Source organism: Lemur catta, chromosome 2 (assembly GCF_020740605.2).
Source record: "Lemur catta isolate mLemCat1 chromosome 2, mLemCat1.pri, whole genome shotgun sequence".
NCBI classification, from domain to species: domain Eukaryota; kingdom Metazoa; phylum Chordata; class Mammalia; order Primates; family Lemuridae; genus Lemur; species Lemur catta.
Window position 1 is genome coordinate 10,168,023 of NC_059129.1, and position 25,158 is coordinate 10,193,180.

The 25,158-nt window shown below is 38.9% G+C and overlaps 1 protein-coding gene across 1 annotated transcript in view; it reads right to left on the reverse strand.

Moving 5' to 3' along the window:
* Positions 1-25,158, reverse strand: part of PARN (poly(A)-specific ribonuclease) — a 127,143-nt gene that overhangs the window by 76,818 nt on the left and 25,167 nt on the right. The window contains exons 14-19 of the mRNA XM_045542636.1: positions 22,388-22,431; positions 21,141-21,183; positions 20,369-20,444; positions 18,341-18,451; positions 17,611-17,680; positions 631-686 (exon numbers count right to left, since the gene is read on the reverse strand). Of these exons, the coding sequence (XP_045398592.1) occupies positions 631-686; positions 17,611-17,680; positions 18,341-18,451; positions 20,369-20,444; positions 21,141-21,183; positions 22,388-22,431 (400 nt within the window). The remainder of the gene's footprint in view (positions 1-630; positions 687-17,610; positions 17,681-18,340; positions 18,452-20,368; positions 20,445-21,140; positions 21,184-22,387; positions 22,432-25,158) is intronic.

The window sequence follows — 25,158 nt, forward strand, 5'->3', positions numbered from 1 at the left end:
GAGAATTACAGAGTGAAATGTAAGTCTAATATGGAGGGCAAGCCAACAGTATATCCTCAAACTATCACTGCAACAATTATCATCACCAAGTACAGTTCACCCATTTCTACATGCCATGACATGTATTAAGGCAAATAAACCAAGGATAGAAAAAAAGCAACAAAACAGAACATTAAACAGAAGAATAAAAGAAGCAATTGCCTCCCAAATAGATTGGCCTTCCAAGGTTTTTAAATGAAAAAAATATATATATCAACCTACTAAATTTAAATATATACATAAGTAACTGGAAAATAGAAATTTTACCAAGTTAGTGGCAGCTAGTATATCTTAAAATTTATTATAAATATTTATAGAAAATAATGAAATTAAGAGTTGAGTGAAAATGAAATCCTAAAGAGAAGATTTTTTTTTAATTTAATTAATGCATATACTGAAAAATGTATTTAAAGAGACGACTAATGAAGACCCAAGGGTCCCATTAACTTAAGCATAGTCTTCATAACAACCATAAAATCACTGGCCATTTTTAAGTGAAAAAAGCTTTTTTAAGTAATACTTTTCTAGTTATCCCTTCCAGACCACACACTTAAATGTACAGATGCAGTAAGAAAATTAAAATTTACTTACAGTCAGGTCCTTCCAAGTTTAGATAGGGTATATCCATGACCCTCATAAGAAATAACCTACAAAAAGAAACAGGTAATGGATTAATTTCTTTTAAAAGCCTATATAGGCATTTATTAAATTTTTTAGTATTAATAGAAACTCTTTGATTACATTACTTTATTTATAAAATCATTTCTAAAGCTCTGAAATTCATCTCAGAGGTTTTTCTCTTGGGCCAAATATTTATCCTAAGTAGAAAAACAAACAAACAAACTGGTATCCCTAACACCTACAACAGTTCCTGGCACTCAGTAGCTGCTCAATAAATATTAGCTAAATGAATGAAATTAGTAATCAAAGACTCAAAAGAGCCTTGTGCAGAGCTGCCTTGTTAAGTTAGTCCAAGGAAACTGAAAGTAAACAAATATTAACCATTTTACCAATCTATGAACAAGTGTTCCCACAAATTATAAAAGTAATCCTTATGACTGGTGGCAGTGAGCTGAGAAAGACAGCACAGGTTTCTTCGTTTTTAATGAAATGCAAAGTCACTGGATGAATGCTAATCTCTTTGGGCAAACTACACAGTCTGAAATAAGTGACTATCTCAAAAGCCCATATCGTTATTATCATCTAAAATATAATAAAAGCACAAAGCAAAATAATCCTTGGTTAAAAAAAAAAAAACAAAACTATCACACGAACATAAACCATAGCAGTCATTTTATGTGTATCTTCCAAAATGGATACAAAGGCACTTTTAAAAGAGCACTTGTAAATTACAACTCTCTGTAATGCCATTCAATTTTCTTTTATTTGCAAGATTATGGACAAAATATCACGCATTCTGCTGTTTGTAAGATGATTTTAATGAGTTTTACTTAGATAACAATACATTGTGCATTTCTGGTAGAGACTACATTATACAGCAAATTAAAAAGGCAATCCAAGTGCCCACCAAGCAATTAGTTTGGCTTCACTGACCCGCAATTAAGGCACATTATTACCAGCCATTCAAAAGCCAAGCAGGGCATGAGCTAGTTTACAAATGGAACCATCAGCATGAACAACACTGTTCTGTTAATGTCAGAAAAAAATGAAGTCATGGTACTCTGTGGTTTGAGAATTTGTTGTCTGGCCTACAATTTAATAAACCAAATGCTACAGCTAAGAAACCAAATTTATTTTTAGTTCACTAATTTAGGCTCAAGCATACTATTCTGGTTTTGTTAGCTATTTTACCCAGTTTAATCAATACTACCTGCAATGCCAGAAAACAATAAGATACATAAAGCACCTAGCATGGCAGGTTCCCCAGCCATCATTACGACTGGCTGCCAGAACCTGAAAAGTTATTCCTGGGTTAGGATGCTCAATACTGTCATGCTGCATATAATTTTCAATTCTTCATTCAGTAAATTTAGAGGTAGTCTCCCAATTCTAAAAACAAAATTTTTAAAAACTTAAAAGTTAATGAATCATAACAAGCACCATAAAAATAATTAAAAATTTTACCCTAACTTTAAGAACAAAAACTGAACCAAAAGTATGTTCATGGCTGTCCTGTGAAATATACCAGTAATCAAAATTAACTTCAAGATTCGAGAACATGTGGGAGTCAGTAAATTACAGCTCAAAATTTCAACATAATATTAAACAATCAAAATAACTGTGAAAACTTCAAAACATGAATAACTTGTGATACAATTTTAAGTGTTTAAAAAGCATAAAATTTTATACTATGATTATATCTTTGTAAAATATGTCATTAAACCAAGAATAAAAATACCACCCCCCCCCCAAAAAAAAAAAAAAACCAATGGCTTTGGAGAAACTGAGCTTTGCTTTTTAAAATTCCTTTTACTATTATTTTTTAACCTTTAAAGGCTACTGGAACTGAGAAGCCCAGGGGGAATAACTAGAGACTTTCTTAGAAAAAGCCAACTGAAAATGCCATTTGAATTAATCTTGTATGTCTTGTGCACCATCTTACCTGGTTGTGAGGGAGAGGGATATACAGTAAAATCACAAGTTTGAATCTGTAATTTCTTTCTTTCTTTCAAAATTTTGTTTTATTTCTAAAGTCATGGGACCTTGATAACAAATTTAGAAAACCTATTGTCCTATAAATACAAGAAACAATTATACTTAGAAAGAAAACAGTGGCTTCCCCAATTTCTTTTACCATGCAGATGTTTTAAAACTTTTTCTTGAAAATTATTTTTTGTCACGCAATAGATAGGCTATTTGTTCTCTAATATTTCATCTGATTCTAAATATTATATCTGATTAAAATAAGTAAAAATTCATTTTCAGCTAAAATACCCAAAAGATTTTTTTTTATTTAGTCAATCCTTCACTATCTTGTTTGCTTACTTGACAGTACTTTAAATAGAAATCTCTTCCAAAAGAATTATTAATAGCACGTCTCACTCTTCCCTTATACCCCCACCTTCAATGTCTGGGGTTTAGACAGGGCTGGACAGTCCCAAACCCTGGAGGAACACGAAAACCAACCCTGTGTGTAACATGGTAGACTGCAGCTCTGGAAAGAGCCAGACAATTGTGAAACCAACTCTAAAGCTTTAGCTGAGCGTCTGAGGAACTGAACCAAAGTAAACTCTCCCGACGGCCTCCCACCCTCCTTATGCCATGCTGTTTGGAAACCATTCTGGTAACATCCCTGCCCTTTTGAAGTAAAATTAAAACATTTCATTGCACGCATGCCTCATCCAAACTGGCTGCCAAAGGGCCTGCACTGACTCCCTGGAATGATCTGATAAAATACTTCACACATGGAGCATCTAACTTGACAGTTTTCATCTTAACAAAAGAGGAAATGCACTAGGCAAGCAGAAATGCCGATAAACACATAAAAGGATGTTCCATCACTGTGCATTGTATTGAAGAACAATCTCTCCCAGAAGGACTTTCATCTGCAGATATCAAAAAGACACTTGGACTAACACTTGGGTGAAACGTTCTTTCAATTTTAGTGAAAATTTGAGATGGCTATAACGTGGTAAGACGTTCAAGACTGCGTGCAGGAGTCCGGCCACATTTCTTAAAGCTTTCTGATGAAACACTATTTTCCCACTTATTCTCTAAAAGGATTGACATTAACTCTATCAAAGATAAAAATTGAAAATCCCATTTGATACAGTGGCCAATTTTCCACGAGAATTCTATCCCAAGAAACTGTGTAAGTTTCAAGTTCAATTCTAGATGCCATAAAACAAATTTTATCCTTTGTGCGATTTGTCATTTTTTTTTAAACATTCTAAGAGTATGCTACTGGCAATGCTGGTCATCCTGGCTGCTAAACAAGTCTGGGAAGATTCAAGGGTAAAGCATAGCATACTCTAGGGTCTTTTTGCTCAGCACACTGGGTAACTTCAGCTCAGTCTCTTAATAGGCTACACAGCATAGGCTACACAATGCCTTAGTAGCCAAAGAACCATCCCATCTCTGTTACCCATGTGCTGTACAGCACTCATGAAAAGCCACCCTCCAAACTTTTTTGTGACCAGGGACATATGACACTGTATCCTAGACTGTCTAAGGGTTGCTAGTCACTGAAGAATTTCATTTCAGATACACAACTCAGGAGCACGGAACCTTAAGCCCACATGTGGTTCTCTACCAGCTGCATCAGCATCACCTGGGAACTTGCTAGAAATGCAATTTCCTGGGCCCGATCCAAGACCTACTGACTCAGAAACTCTGGACTGAAAATCACTGAGTTAACAGGAAAACAGTATGTTCAATGTTGTGTTGTTAATTGCCATTAAAGATGATTCAGTAATCAGCCAGGTAATAATGATTTGTCCCAACTTCTCCAAAAAGTATTTGTCTTAATGATTTGTTTACATTAAATGATTTTGACTTAGAAAAACACAGAACTATTAAAACAAATACCAAGGACTACCTTGAAATCCAAGAGCCTTCTACCAGGCTGACACCATACCATCAAGCTGTGGCAAGCCACTAGGTTCTCTGCAAGTGATAAACTGGAGGAAATTACTGCTGACAGCTGCCATTCTCATTTTTAAGAAGAAGAAAAAGAAGAGATTACTCAAACTATTCTCTTGGCAGCTCATTAGCAAAAGTCCAACCTGTTTCTGTGAACTGGCCACAAATTAAGCTTTAGCCACCAATGCAGCACTGAAGACTGGCAAACACTTGGAAGAGTAAAGCACACAAAACAAAGAATCAGACACCTCTAACCTTATCAAAATTCTCCAACCTTAACCAAGAAGCTTCAGGCACAGATTCTGGCAAGCACACAACATACTACGCTGCTCTAAGTACAAGTGCACTAAGATCAAAGGTTATTCTTTGATGACACAATAGCTTGCCCTGGGCTACGGCTTATATGAACTATTCCCTAGTTGTCTAGTGTATATAAAACAATTGCAAAATAATGCCGATTTTAACCCATTTTATGCAGCTATGCTCAAGAAAACAAAATGTGATGTTCAGAAATGCATGCAAGCTGTCCTAAAGGTGACTCAGGAATGCTCTGCATGGGGGTTCCAACCTCTGGGAACTGAGAAGATCATTACAGTTCTTTAAAATTCTGCGTTTTAAATCTATATAGGAAATCACTGGTTTTATTCAAAAATGAAAAAAAAATATTTAATTTTGCTCCCAAAGCAGTAGGCTTTCCAGTACTATAACTGATGGCAGAAGAAGAAAGTGAATCAGAGAGGTGGGCTGATAGCTACTTTAAGTAGTCAGCAAAAAAGTCAGGCCTAGTGTTGAATCGAGAGCAGTGCAGTGGAGTGCACACAGACAAGAGTCCCACCCACCAAGGAAGGCTGCGAGTAAACCACCACAGGTCTACCTGACAGACGACTAAAGGCCATCTACATGATGCTGACCACTAGTTTAATGTCTTTTAAAAATTTCTTATTGTATTTTTTTTTTCCAAATTGAGATGGAGTCTTGCTATGTTGCCCAGACTGGACTTAAACTCCTGGCCTCAAGCAATTCTCCTATCTCAGCCTCCCAAGTAGCTGGGGTTATAGGTGCATGCCACCACGACTTGGTATCTTTTTAAAGTTATAAAATTATATAACTAGTGCTGGGCATGGTGGCTGACACCTGTAATCCCAGCCCTTTGGGATATCGAGGTGAGCGGATCACTTGAGGTAAGGAGTTTGAGATCAGCCTGGGCAACTTAGTGAGACCTCATCTCTACAAAAAATTAAAAAAAAAAAAATAGCTGGATGTAGTGATACACACCTGTAGTCCCAGCTACTTGGGAGGGTGAGGTGGGACAATCACTTGAGCTCAGGAGTTCAAGGTTGCAGTGAGCTATGATTGTGTCACTGCACTCCAGCCTGGGCGAAAGAGAGAGCCCTTGTCTCTTAGAAAAAAATAATTATATAACTAGTATAATCTCAAACAGTAAATGAGGAACACTGATATCAATTAATAAATGAAATAGATGCAGAACACAGACAAGTTAAGAAATTCACTAAGATGACAGTTTTTTTCCTTTTCAGATGAAGAATTGTAAGTGGGTTTTGTTTAACCAGAAAAAAATTTTTTTTTAAAGTACAAAAGTCCTGACTAAAATAACAATATTATTGCCTGTTCAGCTTCATTTGATCCCTCTCAGGTCTAGAGGAAAGGCAGGGAAGTTATGGGTCCCCCTATACAAGGAATGAGGAACCATGTTTTTTCAAGTTCAGTGACTTGCCCTTGGCCACCATGTGGGCAGAGACAGGACTCAGACCCTAAGCTTCCCATTCCTAGCCCTACACAAGCAGGCCCTGCTTGCTCTCTGCTGGGTACCCCTCTCCACCTGGCTGTTAACCTGAGCTGTTTCCAAAGCCTCTATGTGACATGGTGCCACTGGAGTCCTCTAGCAGGAGCAGGGAGGGACAAGGATTTTCATCCTAAATCACTAGCAGGGCCCCTGGGGTATATGGGTGAAGCTAAGAGCTCAGGATACAAGATCCCAGAAACATTTTTTTTTATAATACTCTAAGGGCTGATTAAATTATAGCTTCATGTAATAACACAGAGCCCAGATACAAGAAATCAGGTTGCTGTCTGAGAAAGAGCTTTGGGTAGAGTGAATTTTCAAGGCAATGGGAAGGAACAACAGGCAGTGAAGAGAGCCATGTGGCCAGAGATCAAAAGGACAACCTTCCTGCATCAAAACAAGCTGCTACCTGGGCATCAGGCTTTCCAGCTACACCTGCTGCTGCACACTGTGATCACCATCTAAGAAAACCAGTGAACCATCATATCTCAGGGTTAAGAGAGCCCTCAGACATGTACGGGTACTAGGGCTTGTTTCATGTAATGTCAGATTTTTACACATACACACAGGCCTGAATGACCTAGAAAGACTTCTAATGTCAAGACATGTCTCAATAAAGAAGAACGGTGTTTATTCTGGTCTCTCTCCATAGCAAAAGGAAAAACCGGCCGGGCATGGTGGCTCACACCTGTAATCCTAGCACTCTGGGAGGCTAAGGTGGGAGGATTGCCTGAGGTCAGGAGTTTGAGACCAGCCTGAGCAAGAGCGAGAGAGACCCCCATCTCTACTAAAGATAAGGAAAAATTAGCCAGGCATGGTGGCGCACACCTGTAATCCCAGCTACTCGGGAGGCTGAGGCTAGAGGATCACTTGAGCCCAGGAGTTTGAGGTTGCTGTGAGCTAGGCTGATGTCACAGCACTCTAGCCCAGGCGACAGAGCAAGACTCTGTCTCAAAAAAAAAAAAAAAAAAAGGAAAAACCTCAAGCCCCAAACTCTTTACCCTTCCTCCTAAAAACCTAGTATTTTACTCCCCAAGTAAAAATGTGCATTTATCCATCTCCTTTCTGCTTCCATCAAGACTACACTTCCACTTCATGTCAAAAAAGAGATTTCCAGGTAAATTTGTACCCCTCTCATACCACTGAAGACCGAGATGCAGAAATGTTGAGTAAAATCTAATCTCAACACAATTTGAGCAATGAATTAATTTGTAGCTCACCCCAAGTGGCAATGGAAAACTGAAACCTTTAACAACTACCAGCTCTATTGTACTTGCAAATGGTTTTGGTATTTCCTTCAGGGCACAGCAGTAAAAGCTTCATAAGAACCTTGTATACAAGGGCTCATCATTATACATATTTATGTGCTATAAAAAACTAATTTTATCATCCAGGCTAGGAAGCATGTAGACATCTCTCACAAAATAAGCTCATTTATTTTGCTCACTGAAGCTCCTGTGTAAAATAAGGGTAACCACTGGCTACAAAGGAGTGACTGTGGCATCAGTTATTTTAATTTCACTCAGGTGGGGGGATACAGTTTTCGATCTAGCCGCTTGCTGTTTTGACAAATAGAGCGTTACCCAACATTTGTCCTGAAGCCAACTCGTGTCCTTTCTTAAGCACATACAATGCTAGAAACAAGGGCAAAAAAAAGAAAGAAAAAAGAAAACCAGCAGCTCATTTAAACAGTCACCATCAAATGAACCGTATCAAATTACATCAAATAAAAATGTTAAACTAAGCATTATACAAAGGCAACCTGTAAAACAGACTGTAAAGTGTCAAAGGAAACTAGCCTCACACAATCCAATGGTCAAAGTCAACATTTCTGAGAATCACTGCTTCAGCCAAACACTGAGAGAAAAGGAAATCTTTCAAGATACTAATATTGTCTCTTTAAATATATGCAACCAACTGTAGCGTTGTCCCTTTTAAAGACTGTGTGCTGCGCAGGAAGAACACACACTCAGTCAAGGACACACCTGGGTTATCCCTGCCTCTGCTACTCCTGGGACCCCAGACAGATCTCAGCTTTAAAATGGGGACACTGTCACCTACCTGGTAAGGGCTGCCCTCAGAAATTATGGTCAATGCACAGTGGAAGGTATTAAATGGATAAGCTATTTAGCAGTAATCTAAATTTCTTAGAATACACTGCTAACCCTTGAAAATACAAATTAAATGCTAAATAGTCTTGGAAATAACTATTGGCCACTTGTTCCTGGCCAGGACCAATGCAAGGCTAGGAATAACTAAGAATGCTGGCTTTACTACTAATGTGCCTACAGTGGGCTGAGTGGGGCCTCCAAAAAGATATGCCCCACATTCTACTCCCTGGAACCTGTGAATGTTGCTTCTTACTTGGAAAAAGGCTGTTGGCAGATGTTGCTAAATTAAAGACCCTGAGATGAGGAGATTATCCTGCATTATGTAAGTGGCCCTTGATGCCATCACAGGTATCCTTACGAGAGACAGGCAGAGAGGGAAAGGACACACACACAGAGGCGGCGGTGGCAATGTGATCATGGGGGCAGAGACTGGAGCGATGTGGCCGCAGGTCAAGGAGTGCCAGCAGCCACCAGCAGCTAGAGGAGACAAGAGGCAGATTCTTCCCCAGAGACTCTGGAGGGAGCTGGCTCTGCTGCAAACTTGATTTGGAACCTTTATTCCCATAAACGTATTCCCATAAAACACCTGGTGTTTTAAGCCACCACGCTTGCAGTAATTTGTTATAGCGGCCACAGGACACTAATACAATACCCTACCGCGGAGGAGGCAAGCTGCTTAAATAGACTTCCAGGGGTTGATTGATTTTTTTTTACCTCAACAAATTACTTTTGATCATAATGATAAACAATTATTAAGCCAGAGGGAAATGTACTTTAAAGTAACCAGAGCAGACACAGGCTAGAGCAGCTCAGCACGTGGACAGCTCCTGCAGCGCCCGCAGGGCAAGTGTGCCAAGCAGGGGATGCTCGGTGGAAGCCCTTTAAGGTCTCTTTAAAAAGCAGCCTTTTCTTGAAGGCACAGAAGCAGCTTACCTGATAAATCTTTTGGCAATCAAGATGGAAAGTATAAACTAGATAAGGCAATATCAACTTGAGGTGAGCACTCCCTTCCCTGAAGAAGTCGTGGAAACAAGCACTAGTTCTCAGTCTTAAAAAACCAAATTAAAGCCTTAAGGATAATTTAAGGTGCCCCAGCCTCACCTATCTTTTATAATACTTTTATGAACATCAGTGCACTCAAGAACTTCCAGGGCAATCAAACCAAGCCAATTCTTGGAGATCCTTTTTATCACAGTAACTTGAGGGACCAATAATGAAATGAACAAGACTCTAAGGCAAAATAAAGGGCTTTGGTTAAAGTATGCGAGAATAAAAATACACCCTGTGCATTAGGGAAAAATATATTTTGTAAACAAGGGAAAAACTGGCTTCAAGCCTTCTGCAATCTGGGAGGCTGCTCTAAGCATTACAGTGCTATGATTTTACTTCCCTGGCCATTGACTCCAAAATTAGCACAATCTGGAAGAGGTTGAAAATGGACTCCATTTCTATTAAAAGGCTTTTTAGGCTCTTTATGATTAAAGGGTAATACCCACAACAGCACCACAGTCCACGTTTAGCCAGTTTATGATGAGTTATGCTCCCTAGCCAGGGTTCAAGATCCATTCTTGGTAAAAGCTAGGAGGCAGAGGACATCATACTTAAAAAGATTTGTGTTACTTCTTTACTCAAGCACTATTAATATAAATTAAAGGATAACTACTATGAAGTTCTTGGGAAAACCAGCCAATAGGAAAGAGGGTCCCACAATCACCACTGCTGTTAATCTGCCCCATCCTGCCCACTCTGACCTCGGTTCTGGCATCACCAGGGGATTTGGGGGGAGGGATGTGGACGGCACAGGCAGACACACGGAGAGGCCTGCTCCACTCTGCGCCCTCACAAGTCACACTGTGCCACCAGCATCGTAACTTGCCATGCACACGGGTGCAACTAATGCACAGGGCAGACATTTTCTTCTCATTCACTACCCAACGTCACAGCCAGACCTTTAAAATTAAGACACAGAGACAACTATGAAGTGTTTTCTTAAGAGGATTTCTAAGTTGCTATTCTCTGCAAAAAAAAGATTTTATTGGCATCATGTATTCGTGTCTCTTTGCTCCTGTCAACACAGACAGACTGCCACCGAGGCTCCTCAGCTAAGTACACACCGCCACTTTGTTTCTCTACCACTGCCGTATAATAAAATGAAAAACCAGATTGACGTGATTTTCTTGAAGTTCATGGTGGTGTGAGTCACAGTACCCATGACACTCTCTGCACGCTTACTGCATGCCACACTCTACGCTAGGCAGCCTTATCAATGGGGCCGCCAGACAAGGTGGAGATTTATTACCTCCACTTCACAGATGTAGAAACCGAGCTTCCGAAAGGACTCACGTGCCGCCCTGGGGAGGTATGAACCCAGTGGCCCCACCCTGAGGCCTCTGCTCTTTCCCTCATGCCCCTATTTCACTTCTAAGCCGCCTCAGTTGAGACAGCTGCAGAACTATGATGTATGTATCTTAACATTTCTGTGCTCAAGTGACCTACACATAAACAGCAATACAATCACGAAAGAAAAATGCTCCAGGTGATTCCAAATTATCAATAGTTTTGATTAAAATCCCACTGAAACAATGAGTTGTTCCAAAAGAAACAGCTCATAAAACAACAAATTCATAGAGACAGATATATATATTAGAGGTCACCAGGGGCTGAGGGGAGTGGGGAGATGAGCACTTACTGCTTGATGGTTATAGAGTTTCTATCTGGGGTGATGAAAAAGTTCTGGAAATAAATAGTGGTGATGGTTGCATGATATTGTGAATGTAATTAATGTCATCGAATTGCACACTTAAAAGTAGTTAAAATGGTCCTTAGCACATCCAGGGCATTTAAAAAAAAAAAAGATCAGGTGAGGTGGCTCACACCTGTAATCCTAGCACTCTGGGAGGCCAAGGTGGGAGGGTCACTTGAGGCCAGGAGTTCAAGACCAGCCTGAGCAAGAGTGAAACCCTGTCTCTACAAAAAATAGAAAACTGAGTTAGCTGGGCATGGTGGCCCAGCTTCTTGGGAGGCTGAGGCAGAGAGGATATCTTGAACCCAGGAGTTTGAGGTTGCTGTGAGCTATGATGACGCCACTACACTCAAGACCCTGTCTTAAAAAAAAAAAAAGTTAAAATGGTTGGTGACCAGCCTGGGCAACATAGTGAGACCCTGTTTCTACAAAAATATTAAAAAATTAAAAAAAAAATAATCAGAAAGATAAAACTTGTTATACATATTTTATAATATTTTAGAAATAATGTAATATACCCAAACCATTGAATTGTAAACTCTAAGTCGGTGAACTGTATGGTATATGTATTTATTTCTCAGTAAGGCAATTTTTTAAAAAAGGAAAGAAATAGCTTCTAATGGGTCATTTAGTAGATGCTATTTCTTTACTTCCCTCTTCCACTAAAAATCTACAACTGAAAATCCGACACAGCACAAAGACTAAGAACTAACTACATGCTTCAAAGGTGAAAAACAAACAAAAAAGGAAAATACATTCAAATCTTACAAGGTTACAATCTTACAAGGTTTTTTTTGGTCTCTTTCTCCAACCCTTGTTTCTGGTCAAGGCTCATGATTCAACACAAAGTCCTACTTAAAGTGTGCCTATAGTGCAAAAGGTATGATCACATAGGATCTTCTATGGAAACAAAACAGCCCTCCTTTTGCTCCCAGCATCTAGTCAGAGAAGCCATCTCATAGTATAAATGTCACCATGGCAGTGACAAGTTGACTGAGGCCCAGGATATGCCAGGCACTGTGCATCTTACATACTTTCATTTCACCCTAACGACAACCCTATCAAATGGGTTCTAAGTCCTCAATTTACAGATGAGGAAGCCGAGGCACAGAGAGGGTAAGTAACTTGCCCAAGATCACACAGGTAACAAGGAGGAGAGCTAGGATCCAACTGCACTGTACGACACGACACAGTAACCTGAAGCGAAGCAATTCTACTGGAGAAATCAATCAAATGGCTTTTAAAATTTTAAATTCAAATAGGAAACCAATCCTGTGGAGTGTTGTGCTTACCAACAGTACAAACTGTGTTCTGCGTCGTGTTTATATTGGGACGTTGGAAGTCCCAAGGAGGAAGGAGGAGGAATTACTGTGGACTTCATTTATGCCGTTCTTCTGTAGGAGGGCAGGACGGGCAGGACAGGGGAGGTAAAGCCAGGGCTTCCCTGCAGGTGATCAGGCAACACCCTCTGGGGAGAGACAAGCTGGACACATGGAGTCCACTAACAACCCGCCAGCGACCTTGCAGATCATGCTGTGGGGCAGCAATGGCAGCTGCACTAGGGAGTGGCAAATAAAGAGCTGCTCTGTCCATCACCAGACAGAGGACTAGAAAAAAATCTTTTTTTTTTTTGTCACCCAAAACAAGTTGACATTAGGAAGAAATCTTTAATCCTTTAGTTTAAAATCTCTCTGATATTAAATATCAAGCACATGCATATTATAAGAAAAACCCAATCTGTTGCCAGCACATGATGGGTTTCCATGGAGGAACAGGAGAAAACACTGGTGTGCTTTATTTTGGGCACCACAGGGTTCCTCTCCCTTCTGTACGTGTGGCTGTTAGAGATATACCCTTGCAACCTTCCATAAATTGCTGCATTATATTCCTTTGAAAAACAAAACCTTTAAAAATGCTCCAAATCAAAACAATCTTGCTTCCTTCATGTGCCAATCTGACACAAATGCTAAAAGGCAGGCACTGGCAAAAGTAGACACCTCATATTTTGCGGCCACTGCACTCCAAGTTTACGTCCACATGGTAACAAACCTTCCTCTAGATCCTTAAACTAAAAACATAAAACTACCTCTACTTCCCTGAATCTCCTAGCATGTTACACCCTCATATATTTTTCTTTATTATTATTTTTCTCTTAACAAATAAAAATTGTTTTTATGATATACATGATATTTTGAAATACTAATATATACATTGTACAATGGCTATATCTACCTAATTAACATATACATTACCTCATATACTTTTTTTTGTTGGGAGAATGCTAAAAATCTACCCCCTCAGCAACATTCAAGTATACAACACATTGTTATTAACTATGGCCACAATGTCATACAATCAAGCTCTTGAATTTATTCCTTCTAACTGAAATTTTGTATCCTTTCAACAACGTCTCCCCCAAACCTCCACACCTTACATTTCAATAAAACAAAATAATATATATTGGGCAGCTAAGTTCTAGGAACTATTAAAGTCCTTTTACATCTCATGCAATCTTTATAACCTCCATGGAAAGCGAATAGTTTTATCCACATTTTACAGAGGAGGAAACAATTTGTCCAAGAAACATGTCACTCCTTGTTATGGCTTGTTCTCCTCAGTAGCTCAGAAAGAACACACAGCAATGCCATCCCAGGAAGAACTAGATTTCCAGCGGAATCCCGTGCAGATTCAGAATGAGGCAGCAGCCCCCTAAACTGCAGGCTCCTTCCTACCTCTCCCTTTTAAATTCCATCGCTTACAGAGAATAGCTGAAATAAGAGACTGGCTCATTTCCTTCCTAAGAACTGAGGTAAATGGAAAATAACTTTCAAAAAAAACCCTCATAAAAGGTTATCTACATGAGCATTCAAGGTGTGCTGCAGAACCAGAAGACTGTGAAAACATAAGGCAAAATTCTGATTTGATGCTTTCTGTGGTGCAATAAAAAGTAAAAGCAGAGAGCATTTTTAGCTCTTCCCAGCCAAAAAGGATTTGGCCAAAGGATCTTAACTTTAAGTCTGGTTTTCCATGCATTGATTAAAACCAACTAAGGTTATGAAAGAAGGTAAATCATTTCTTGACCACAGAGCCTCCAACACAAATGCAGAGCACATTCCACACAGCCTATCATTAGCAGTGGTCTGATCCTGACTTCCAGGGCTCAATCCTCTTAGGACTTTTGTTCTGATTCCAACAAAGCAAGTAGGTCTACGGGAGGTGTCTGGGCCTAGGCCACGAAAAAGACAAAATGGCACCAAGCAAAACCCTCATGGGAGATTCTTCTAAACCAGCATGGCTTAGAAAACACCTTATATTACATTTGGTCTCTGCATACTGCTCCAACACCAGCTGTCTCAGGATTTTCTCAATAGTTGATTCCATAAAGCTTCCCAAAAAGGCATAACTGATGCTACTAAATGCTATTATAATTTAGAATAATGCAGAAATCAGGGGAGCTTATTTCCCCTCAAGGTATACTTTTTAAACATTAAATCTGGTGAGAGCAGAACAAAATATTACTTTCATATGTGGACAGTTTGATGTCCATCCAAATTTATGTGAGGACTATGCATGTTTGGTAAAGCTTACATTTAGAAAAGCCTGGTGTCAAAATAAATTAGCCTTCAGAAAAATTTACATATATTTCTAAAATCATCAACTTGAGATAATGTTGGGGGCAACTGCTGGACATTTTTTTACAAGGGAAATCTTGAAAAATGACCAAAATCAACGTTTAATGTCATAAACCACACCTGAAAGTAAGAACAAGGACAATATTAATTCAGAAAGAGATGTCAAAAGAAGCAATCGCTTCCCCCCCTTTCTAAATGGGCTAAGAATGGGTGACCACTTGACCACGTTATTCCAATACCACATAACAAAACCAGTTCTTATGCTGCACTGCAAATCTTGCTGGAATTTTTTCCCTTCTAAGATGAAGAAAATATTCTTCCTTTACAGATAGGGAAAAAAATAGACCAAAAAAAAATGAATATAGGCAGGAATATTATTATCCCCATTTTACAAATGAGGAGACCAAGGCAGCCTTCCTGTCTGTCATCTCTCCTGTGTGCTACTTAGGCTTCACTCAAACCTCTCTTCTCCCTTCACCATGAGTCTGCACTTTATGCTCCCGGCCACCACCACATCACAGTCCAGACTGCTTCCCACCAACATTTCTTTCCTACTGCTGTTCCCCCTGCCCGGGAACACGATTCCCAGAAAGGACAGGTGGGATGAGCAACATTCTAGCAGCTTACAGGGAGACATTTTCTCTGCTCTCTCCTTAACATTGTAAAATCTCATCCATGTGTTCATTCAAGCCAGCAGTCCCCAGGCTTTTGGCACCAGGAACTGGTTTCATGGAAGACAATTTTTCCACGGATGGCGGGTAGAAGGGATAGGGATGGTTTCGGGATGATTCAAGTGCACTGAAGTTTTTATTAGTACTCAGGTTTTTATTAGTTTTTCAAGTAAAACTCTTACACTGTAAAGAAGGCATCTGGCATTCTTGTTTTAGATACTTACAAATGAATCAACACCTCCCAGGTGAAAAATACTATTGAACAATGAATTTAACATCAAGTACATAAAAATGTAAGGAATGGTCATAATTTAGAACCATATTTAGTGTCACTTGTGATTTCTATGGTCTATGGCATAAGCTATATTTCCAACAGTAAACACTGTACCCCAAAATAAGAGCTAAGAACTAAGAAAAGCCTTTTATACCCTCAAGGAACTGGATAGACAGCAAGGACTCAGTGGTTGGCAGAATTAATTTTCCACACAGAAAAATTCTACTTTATTTCCAATATATATCACACTGTTACCCAGTTCACTTTGAAAGATGTTTTGAAAGTCACACATCTACCTCTGAACTTCTGTCGAAAAACAAAAAAAAAGCACCAGCAGCCACAGTATGATAAAATTCACTAACTGAGAACCTGTAGGAATTCAAATGTTTGGGATTACCATCTGTCTCTACAGTATGCCACCTAAGCACAAGCACTGTGCTCCCAGCAGTTATACAGACATCTTAAGGAGACAGCACAATATTCTTACCCTGTGAAGCAATGATAGGATTGTGAAGTGCTGCCTATAATATAAGGAAATGATGTAACCAACTCAACACTGCAATAGTTATTTTTTCCAGTGGTCGTGACTGCTGTGGGCTGCCTGGTTCTGTGTGGCTCACCCAGAATTTCCTAGAAAAGCAATCATCAACCTTTTTGGCACCAGGGACCGGTTTCATGGAAGACAATTTTCCCATGGATTGGGGGGATGGTTTGGGGATGATTCAAGCGCATTACATTTATTGTGCAGTCAAACCTCTCTGCTAATGACAATCTGTATTTGCAGCCGCTCCCCAGCGCTAGCATCATTGCCTCAGCTCCATCTTGGATCATCAGGCATGAGATTCTCATAAGGAGCTGCAACCTAGACCCCTGGCACACACAGTTTACAATAGGGTTTGCGCGCCTATGAGAATCTAATGCCGCTGCGGATCTGACAGGTGATGCAAGCAATGGGGAGCAGCTATAAATACAAATGAAAAGCTTCCCTTGCTCGCTCGCCGCTCACCTCCTGCTGTACAGCCCAGTTCCTAACAGGCCACAGACCGATACCAGTCCCAGTCCGTGGCCCAGGGGTTGGGGACACAGTCCTAGAACCAACGCTGCCTTGAAGCTTGGGTAAAGATGAAGATTCAGGGTTCTGGCACAGAGCCACCCTGTGGCCTGCTTGAGAATCACATCCCTAATTTTAGTCTCAATTTTGCCAAGCAACCCAAACCCCACCATAACCTTGAGATTCTCTAAAAATGCTCTGAACTGCAGACTCCTCCCTAAACCCCACCAACTTATCACATCAATGAAGACACACAAGCAAGACTTCACTCCATTAGGTCCACTGAGATAAGAGCTCAGGATGCAACGATGATCAAAATTTCATAGTTTCTTAAAAGCCATTTGTACAACCAACATCTACTTAGAAACAACATTATTTAATCAGTAAATAATGCAAGCATAAATAATAATCTCACATGTTAAGTTTGTCAGGGGTTAGGTTGAACCATACACATAAACATCTTCGTTGTAGGAAATTTAAATGCCAAAATCACCAGTTCTTTTTCTTGGAAGAGATGGACTAGCTCTGGCAATGTTTTCTTTTCTTTCTTTTTTTTAAGCCAGTAGTTTAAAATAAATTATTTCCCAAAAGGTCAATTTCTATTTTCAAAAAACATCTGAGTCACTAGAGATGAGAAATATTTTATCTAAAGAAGCACTACAGCTCCCAATCATTCCAAATGGGCATCCCAAGATACTGAGCTCATGAGAGAACTTGGGGATTTGGACCCTCTGGTTACTTACTTGTTAAAAAAAGGTTCAATGAGTTTTGATCTGGCAGACACATGAATTTTTGGAGGACTGAGAAAAGAACCTAATGAAGAAAAGAAGCAGGGTATTATACACAGCCACGTAGACAAAGCTCGAACGTTCAGACAAAAATATATTTAAATCAACAGTATGGTTCAGCAAGGGTAAAAGATATTCTTACAGGCCAAGTACCATACCACAGGTATCCATGATTCTTCCCTGCCTGTCCCCCAACCCCAGCTCCTCCAATTCCTACCTCAAAACTCTCCCACTTCTAACTGGATGAGTGGATCCCAGGGAAACGGTAGTGCTATAGAATGGAAGTTTGTGCCCCCTAAAAATTCATATGTTGAAACCTAATCCCCAACATGATGGTATCTAGAGGCAAAACCTTTGGGAGGTAATTAGGTCATGAGGGTAGAGACCTCATGAAAGGGTTAGTGCCCTTATAAGAAAAGACACGAGAGCTTACTCTTTCTCTGTTCTCTACCACATGAAGATACAAAGAGAAGATGGCCATCTGCAAACCAGAAAGTGGGCTCTCATGACACTGGATATGTCAGCAACTTGATCTTATACTTCCCAGCCTCCAGAGCTGTGAGAAGTAAATGCCTGTTGTTTAAGCCCCCTGGTCTATGGTGATTTGTTACAGCAGCCTGAGCTAAGACAGGTAAGATTCACTCTAGACCACTGTGTGTTTGACAGAAGCACATGTAGTGCTTACCTAGGTAATTTGCCATGGAGATGAAGCACAGTCCTGTGATATAAGCATCGTAGCCTGCTTCGTGGAGCTGTTCAGAAGCTGTGTCATAACTTGGAAAACCTTCTGCACTTTCTAAAGAGAAAAAGGAAAAAAAAGTTTTTCCCAGGACATCACAAAACATAAAGACTAGTAAGCACATTACTCTACCAAATCCAAATTGCATTAGTATGTGCTACAGAAATATCCTAAATAAACAGAAAAAAGCTATCTATTTCTAATTCTCTCCAGACAAGACCTTACAATACAATATAATACAGTCACTGAAAATGAGGGCTTTGATCTAGATTAGAGAAATGCTCCAGTTACACTATCAAAGGCTCGGCTGTAAGCCTCTTGTCCCACACTGGTGGCTGCTATTTACAATCATGCACAAGATCATGCGTAACTCACTCTATGACAATTATTCCTCTCCTGATTGCCTTCTAAGGTAAAGAAAAGGAAATTCTTCCCTTATATATGATGATAACATGAGGACACAACAGATACTTCAGAGTAAAGATTAACAGCATGGTCTCTGGAGCAAAGCTCTTCCCAGTGCTTGGTACATGGTAAATGCTCAGAAATTATTATCTATCAATAATCAAAAAACCCCAAAAGATTCTAATTCAATACTGATAGCTCAAATTCAATATTGTCCCCTACTATGTTTCCAAGCTTAGAAATCTAAAGAAGACATTGCAACTCCAAAAACAGATCAGAACTTGCTGTAATGCTGCCCTGGGATCATGGAACCACTTCACTGCAAAGACCATTTAATAACATGATTCTTTTGTCACATTAACAAACACAGATGTGAGGGGATGAAGTCTGAGAGGAATGACCTGCTTTAGACTCAATTCTCTATCAGATACCAGAATTTTATATGGCAATAATAGGATAAAACTCTAACTCATAAATAATTCTTAGAATCACTCTGGAAATGAAGGTCAAGCAGGCTACTACGACACAGAATCAAAAGCATGAATGAAAATTAACAAAGAAAAGGCTGTAACTTTTTAAGTCAATACAATGCTCTTTAAGCAAGAATTCCTTAATCTCCGTAAGTACTAAATATTGGACTTCAAACTTTAAAAAAAAGGCCTTTTAACATGGTAGCCACCTAAGTAATAGCTTCTATTCTATCACCAGCTGAAACACATTACTTCCAAAATCAATTATTTCCATTATATTTTTATAGAAAAGGTCTAGGTTTTCTTCTTTGTCTTCCCCTCACCAACCCTTTTCTTAATTCCTTTCCTGGACTATTACCCAGAAAGGGAAGCAAATAACTATAATCTTGGCTGCTTTAATACCTTGCATTATCAATTTATAAACCATTAATCCTATTATCAATGTCTTTAGAAGTTTTCAGGCCACAGCTAATGGAATGCTAATTACAATATCAGCAGCACAATTAGGCTACCAGGACCAAGGAAGTAGAACCTGGAAGGCTCACCAAATACCTGGGTAGTGGCCAGATTCTGCAAAACACCTCCAGCCCACAAGAACATTCCTCCCAACTGCTGGTTTTCCTCAATGCTGCTGTTTCCACTCTCTAAACCAGCTCAAAAGGAGGCAGGGATGAGGACTCTCCTTACTTTCATCTGTAAACCCAGTTCTTGGGCTTTTCTGAGACAGAAAATATATTTTCACTCTACCCCCCTGCAATTAATCACCAACTCTTTGTCTCTGCTCAAATAATGCACCACAGAAAAGGACACATCAAGTTCTGGGAGAATTCCAAGTATCAGGAAATAAAAGCCTTGAAGCTTTAATTGCTAAAATTCTCAATAAATGGCAACCAAACTCTATTAACATAAAATAGATGTAGAATTAGAAGATCAACTTTATTCAGAAAACAGTAATTCAACATAGGGAATAACCAAGTTAATTTAGCCAAAATCTATAAAAGTGCAACATAGTTTCTAGAGCTATTTCACCTTTCTTCTACAATATACATCAATAATTACCACAAAGAGTTTGCAGGTTTTGTTTGTTTAATAGTCTTACCAACTTTAGGAGGGTTGAAAGGTGTCTCTTTTAACCGCTTTTCCAATTCTGCAAGGGATGTGTTGTTAATGATATCCTGCAAACCAAGAAGCAGAGAATTGTGAGACTTCATCATCTCAGTGCAATATATAATAAAGAGATTCACTGTCAGGACAAAAAAAAAAAAATCTAGTACTGCCCCCTTGTGTTTTTTAAAGAAACATAGACGTCATCATTTATTCAATGTGAAGGAGAAGCAGCAAGTTTAATTTTCACTGTATGGAAAGCATAACCAAATGAAAGATTTTTACAGACATATTAACTACCTGCAAACCTTTTGCCAGAAGGCTATACTGTTCTGGCATTCATTTCACTCAGTTTTATAAAATGACTTCACAAAGTAGCAAATGATAATACCTTTACTTGAATTTTCTTGATTAGAAAATATATTCAAAATATATAAACAAAGAAAACGAAGAAGGAAGAACTGTTTGCATGTGTAACCTATTAAAAAATAAGTTATATATTTTAATAGTAAAGATTTACATTCAAAAAGAATAAAGAAGAAAAAATATATGTAATTCCATCACCCAAAGACACCTGCTATTCACATTTTGATATGTCTATTTCTGGTCTTTTCCCAATTTTTTTCTCTATCCTTCTTTTTTGTTTTGTTTTTTTTTTGATGAATTTGAAATGACATTTAAATAGACCAGAGTCCAAAAGCTCTTAGCAGTAATTCAGAAATTTTCAAAATATAGCTGACCAATGATAGTTCAAACTTAAATAATACCTTAAAAGGTTGTGTGCTGGCCATCAATTTAGTATCCAAGAGTCTAAAAACAAAAAAAAAATTTTTAATAAAGTAAATAAAATGTACATCAATGTTCAAAATGTACTTTACTCAAATATATAAAATATTTAACACATCACATATATACGTAAAACATAAAATATTTAACACATAAAATACTTAAAAGTGGAAAGGGGAACTACACACATGAACCGTTTTGAACCTAGCACTGGCATCTTTGCTACATTAGGCTAGGGACTCCGTTCTGTGACCAGGGACTTCATCAAGTGGCTGACACACAAGTTCCAGATTCACTTGGACCCTGAGAAAGTGTGGGCTACATGAATCTCAAGGGTAAGTCAAAACCTCTTACATGTTTTTACATGGTTCCAATACTGCTGCAGGTCTAACACTCGCAAACTGTACTCTCCCCTGCTACCACCCAGGTTCATACGCTCCCTAGTCTTCTGGAGGATAAAATCTGCATTCAGTAAGTTTCAGGCTGTAATTGTTATTTCTCACTATTCCATTTCAGAGATCAGAAATACCAAAAAGAGAGAGAGAAAGAGAGAGGGACTAATATGAAAACTCTATTTCTCTATTTTTTTTTCACGTAATTGTGAACACTCTGGAAAACAGGACAGAAATAGCCCTGCTGAAAGAGCAACTGCTCGGCCACCATGTCTGTCCCCCTTCAATCGGTCCTAAAACACAGACCCTTGCTCTATAGGCACTACATGGCTAACATGAGATCAGACATGTGACACGTGACATATCAAAACTAACATGCAATATTAACTGTGGAAACCACTAACACGAAAAGGCATTGACTTAAAGTGGAGAAAAAAAAATCTCTAGCCAGACGGTTCTTGACTGACTAGAGTAGTCTGAATTGTCCACTTCAATAGTTACAAGGCACATCCTACATGCAAGACAGACAAGAGCCATCTCAAGGAAGCTTCACCAGTGCTTCAGACAGGAAGATGTGGAATTAAAAAAAAAAAAAGGAGTCACTGTCTACTTTCACTCTCAGCTCAAACTTTGATTTTTAATAGGATAGCAAAACCAATTATAAATTTTAAAAGCAAACCATCACAAAGTTAGAGATATTTAATAATTTCCAGGCTTATATGAACTGAATTCTAATCATGACCTAATGGTTTTAACAAATTACTATATACCTATCCACATTGGATATGTCACGATGACTGTTTTAAATGAAAGACAAATCCTCAAAGACAGCTTACCTGGGGAAAACACATGTTGTCATCTCTTTAAACTCATTTAAGTCCTAAAAAACCAAGAGAATGACTTGTTACAATTTTCCTAATATGCTCACAGTATCAAAAAACATATGTGAACAGCTCAGTTCTGCAGCTGTCTTCTCAAACTGTCATACGTCACACAGGTCTTAAGCTAAACTGAAAAACCCATTTCTAGTTAATAATTATTTTTTAAAAAATCTTCCCAATTTTCTCACTGACTGGGAACCATGTGACCCGATAACTAACTTTTGCATAACCAAAATAGACAAATTTAAGGATTATACAGCTCAAATTGGGGGGAGGGAGTTCTTTTATATGTAAAAGACTACATATATTTGAGAAGCTCATAAGAAGTCCAGAAAACTTCTAGTGATAGCTAACAGGTTGTACTCTACTACACAAATTTATCATAATAATGAGACCAGTGAGTCATTTAAATAAAATGGTTTTAATTTAACTCAATTAAAGAAAATGGACAAACTAAACTAGCTTAGACCTTTACTGAAATCACATTTGAAATGTTAGTAAAAATGGCCACTAAAACACAGACTTTTCAATACACATCATTCCTGTTTTAACTACTCAGAAAATTGCTAAAGTGGTGCTAACAGCAAGTGCCTAGATTAGACAATTCATTTCCCAAGTTTATTTTGATCAGGAAGTCTAGAGCTGAAATAAGACTGCTCTAATTTTGAATTAACTCATTTACATACATAATTGCCACGCTAGACTGAGCAGTCATACTCCTGACCCTTTGCAAACTACGCTTCTCTTCAATGTTATTCATGCTTCATAGGAAACTACCATTTCCAATTAGCTTTTCAAGCCTGTAAATACAGACTGTATTTAGCTAGCTTGAAATATTTACCAGCTTTTCAATGGCTATAGTTAAATTAGTGGGCAATACATGAACAAGTGGTTTCAATGCTAAGTCAAACAAAAATCCAATAACTGTTTGTAATCTCTCAATACCACCATAAAGCTTTACAAGCAAGAAAAAAAGAAAATTATGGCTGCTTGCAAGGCCAACATACAGCAGAGTTCTAGACCAACGCCTTCTGAAAGGTCATGCTCAAGTATCAAGATAACTTGTAAGGAGAGATGCTCCCCCCCAAAAGGCAGCTCCCAAATATGGATTCTTTTTTTTTTTTTTTTTTTTTTTTTGAGACAGAGTCTCACTTTGTTTCCTGGGCTAGAGCGAGTGCCGTGGTGTCAGCCTAGCTCACAGCAACCTCAAACTCCTGGGCTTAAGCGATCCTACTCCCTCAGCCTCCCAAGTAGCTGGGACTACAGGCATGTGCCACCATGTCCGGCTAATTTTTTTTCTATATATATTTTAGTTGGCCAGATAATTTCTTTCTATTTTTAGTAGAGACGGGGTCTCGCTCTTGCTGGTCTCGAACTCCTGACCTCAAGCGATCCACCCACCTCAGCCTCCCAGAGTGCTAGGATTACAGGCGTTGAGCCACCGCGCCCGGCCCCAAATATGGATTCTTTAGTGTCCTTTTTAAACGTACATTTTGGTGCCAGTACATGTAAAAGTTCTACCTTTTTTTTTTTTTTTTGAGAGACAGGGTCTTGCTATGTTGCCCAGGCTGGACTTAAACTCCTAGACTCAAGTGAAGCTCCTGCCTCAGCCTCCCAAGTTGCTGAGACTACAGACATATGCCACTGCACCCTGCTTGTCCTACCATTTTAAATAGGTTTTCTCATTTATTCTCATCACTTCTTCCAAAAGTAGATGGAAGAAAATAATTTTCTCCCTCTAACATACCAGAATATAAAGAAGTAACATACTCAGGTAGCCTCAGTAATAAAGCAAGGGATAAATTGCTTTTCGTAACCCACCTTCTAGTATGCAACAAATCATGTGCTCTTCCTACTAGAATTTAATTCAAGACAAGTTTCATTCAATTAAACATTCATTAAGTGCTTACATCCAACGTGCTATGCTAGGCACTTAGACACAGACAATAAAAAGGCTACACTCCTCATCCAAGGAGATAACCACCTAGAAGGAGAAGGATGGGTTACACTGTATAATACAAGACAAATTTTATGTAGCACAGAGGTACAAGGTTCTGTGGGAGTTCAGAGAAAGGAAAGATCACCTCTTGGGCAAGGCAGCAAGCAGGAAAAACTTCACAGAGGAGGCATAAGCTGAAACGTGGAAAGATAAGGTAAAGTTGTGTACAGCAAACATTGAGAAAAGCTGGAGAAAATTCAAGTTGGAGGAAATCATATACCAAAACCACAGACCTGGGAAAACACAAAGACTTCTCAGGAAACAAATGAGCCAGTTGGGAAGGAGAATAACAAGAGGTTAGACTATACAGAAAGGTTGGGCCAGATCACAGGAATCCTGACATGTTAGGTTAAAGAGAGTCAAGTGTACAGAAAAACAAAGAATGTGGGATTACTTTCGAATTTTGAGCAGAGGCAGTGATGTGAACAGAGCCATACATCAGAACATTATGAAACTGGCACAGTCAGAGATACTTCATTTGTTAAGTCAATATTTAATGCCTCCTATGTGCCAAGCTCTGTTTGGTATTCAAAACACCCAGAAACACAGTATTAAATATACTTTCCTTATTGATAACTTCATTGCTTTAAAGGTCAAAAAGTCAGGAGAGAAGCTGCTACTTTGGTCTATTTGGCTAATAAGAAGTGGGTGATCTGAAATAAACATTAGCTTGTTAGACTTAAAAAATGCAAATCCACCCTCACACTCATTTTGAGATTCACAACTA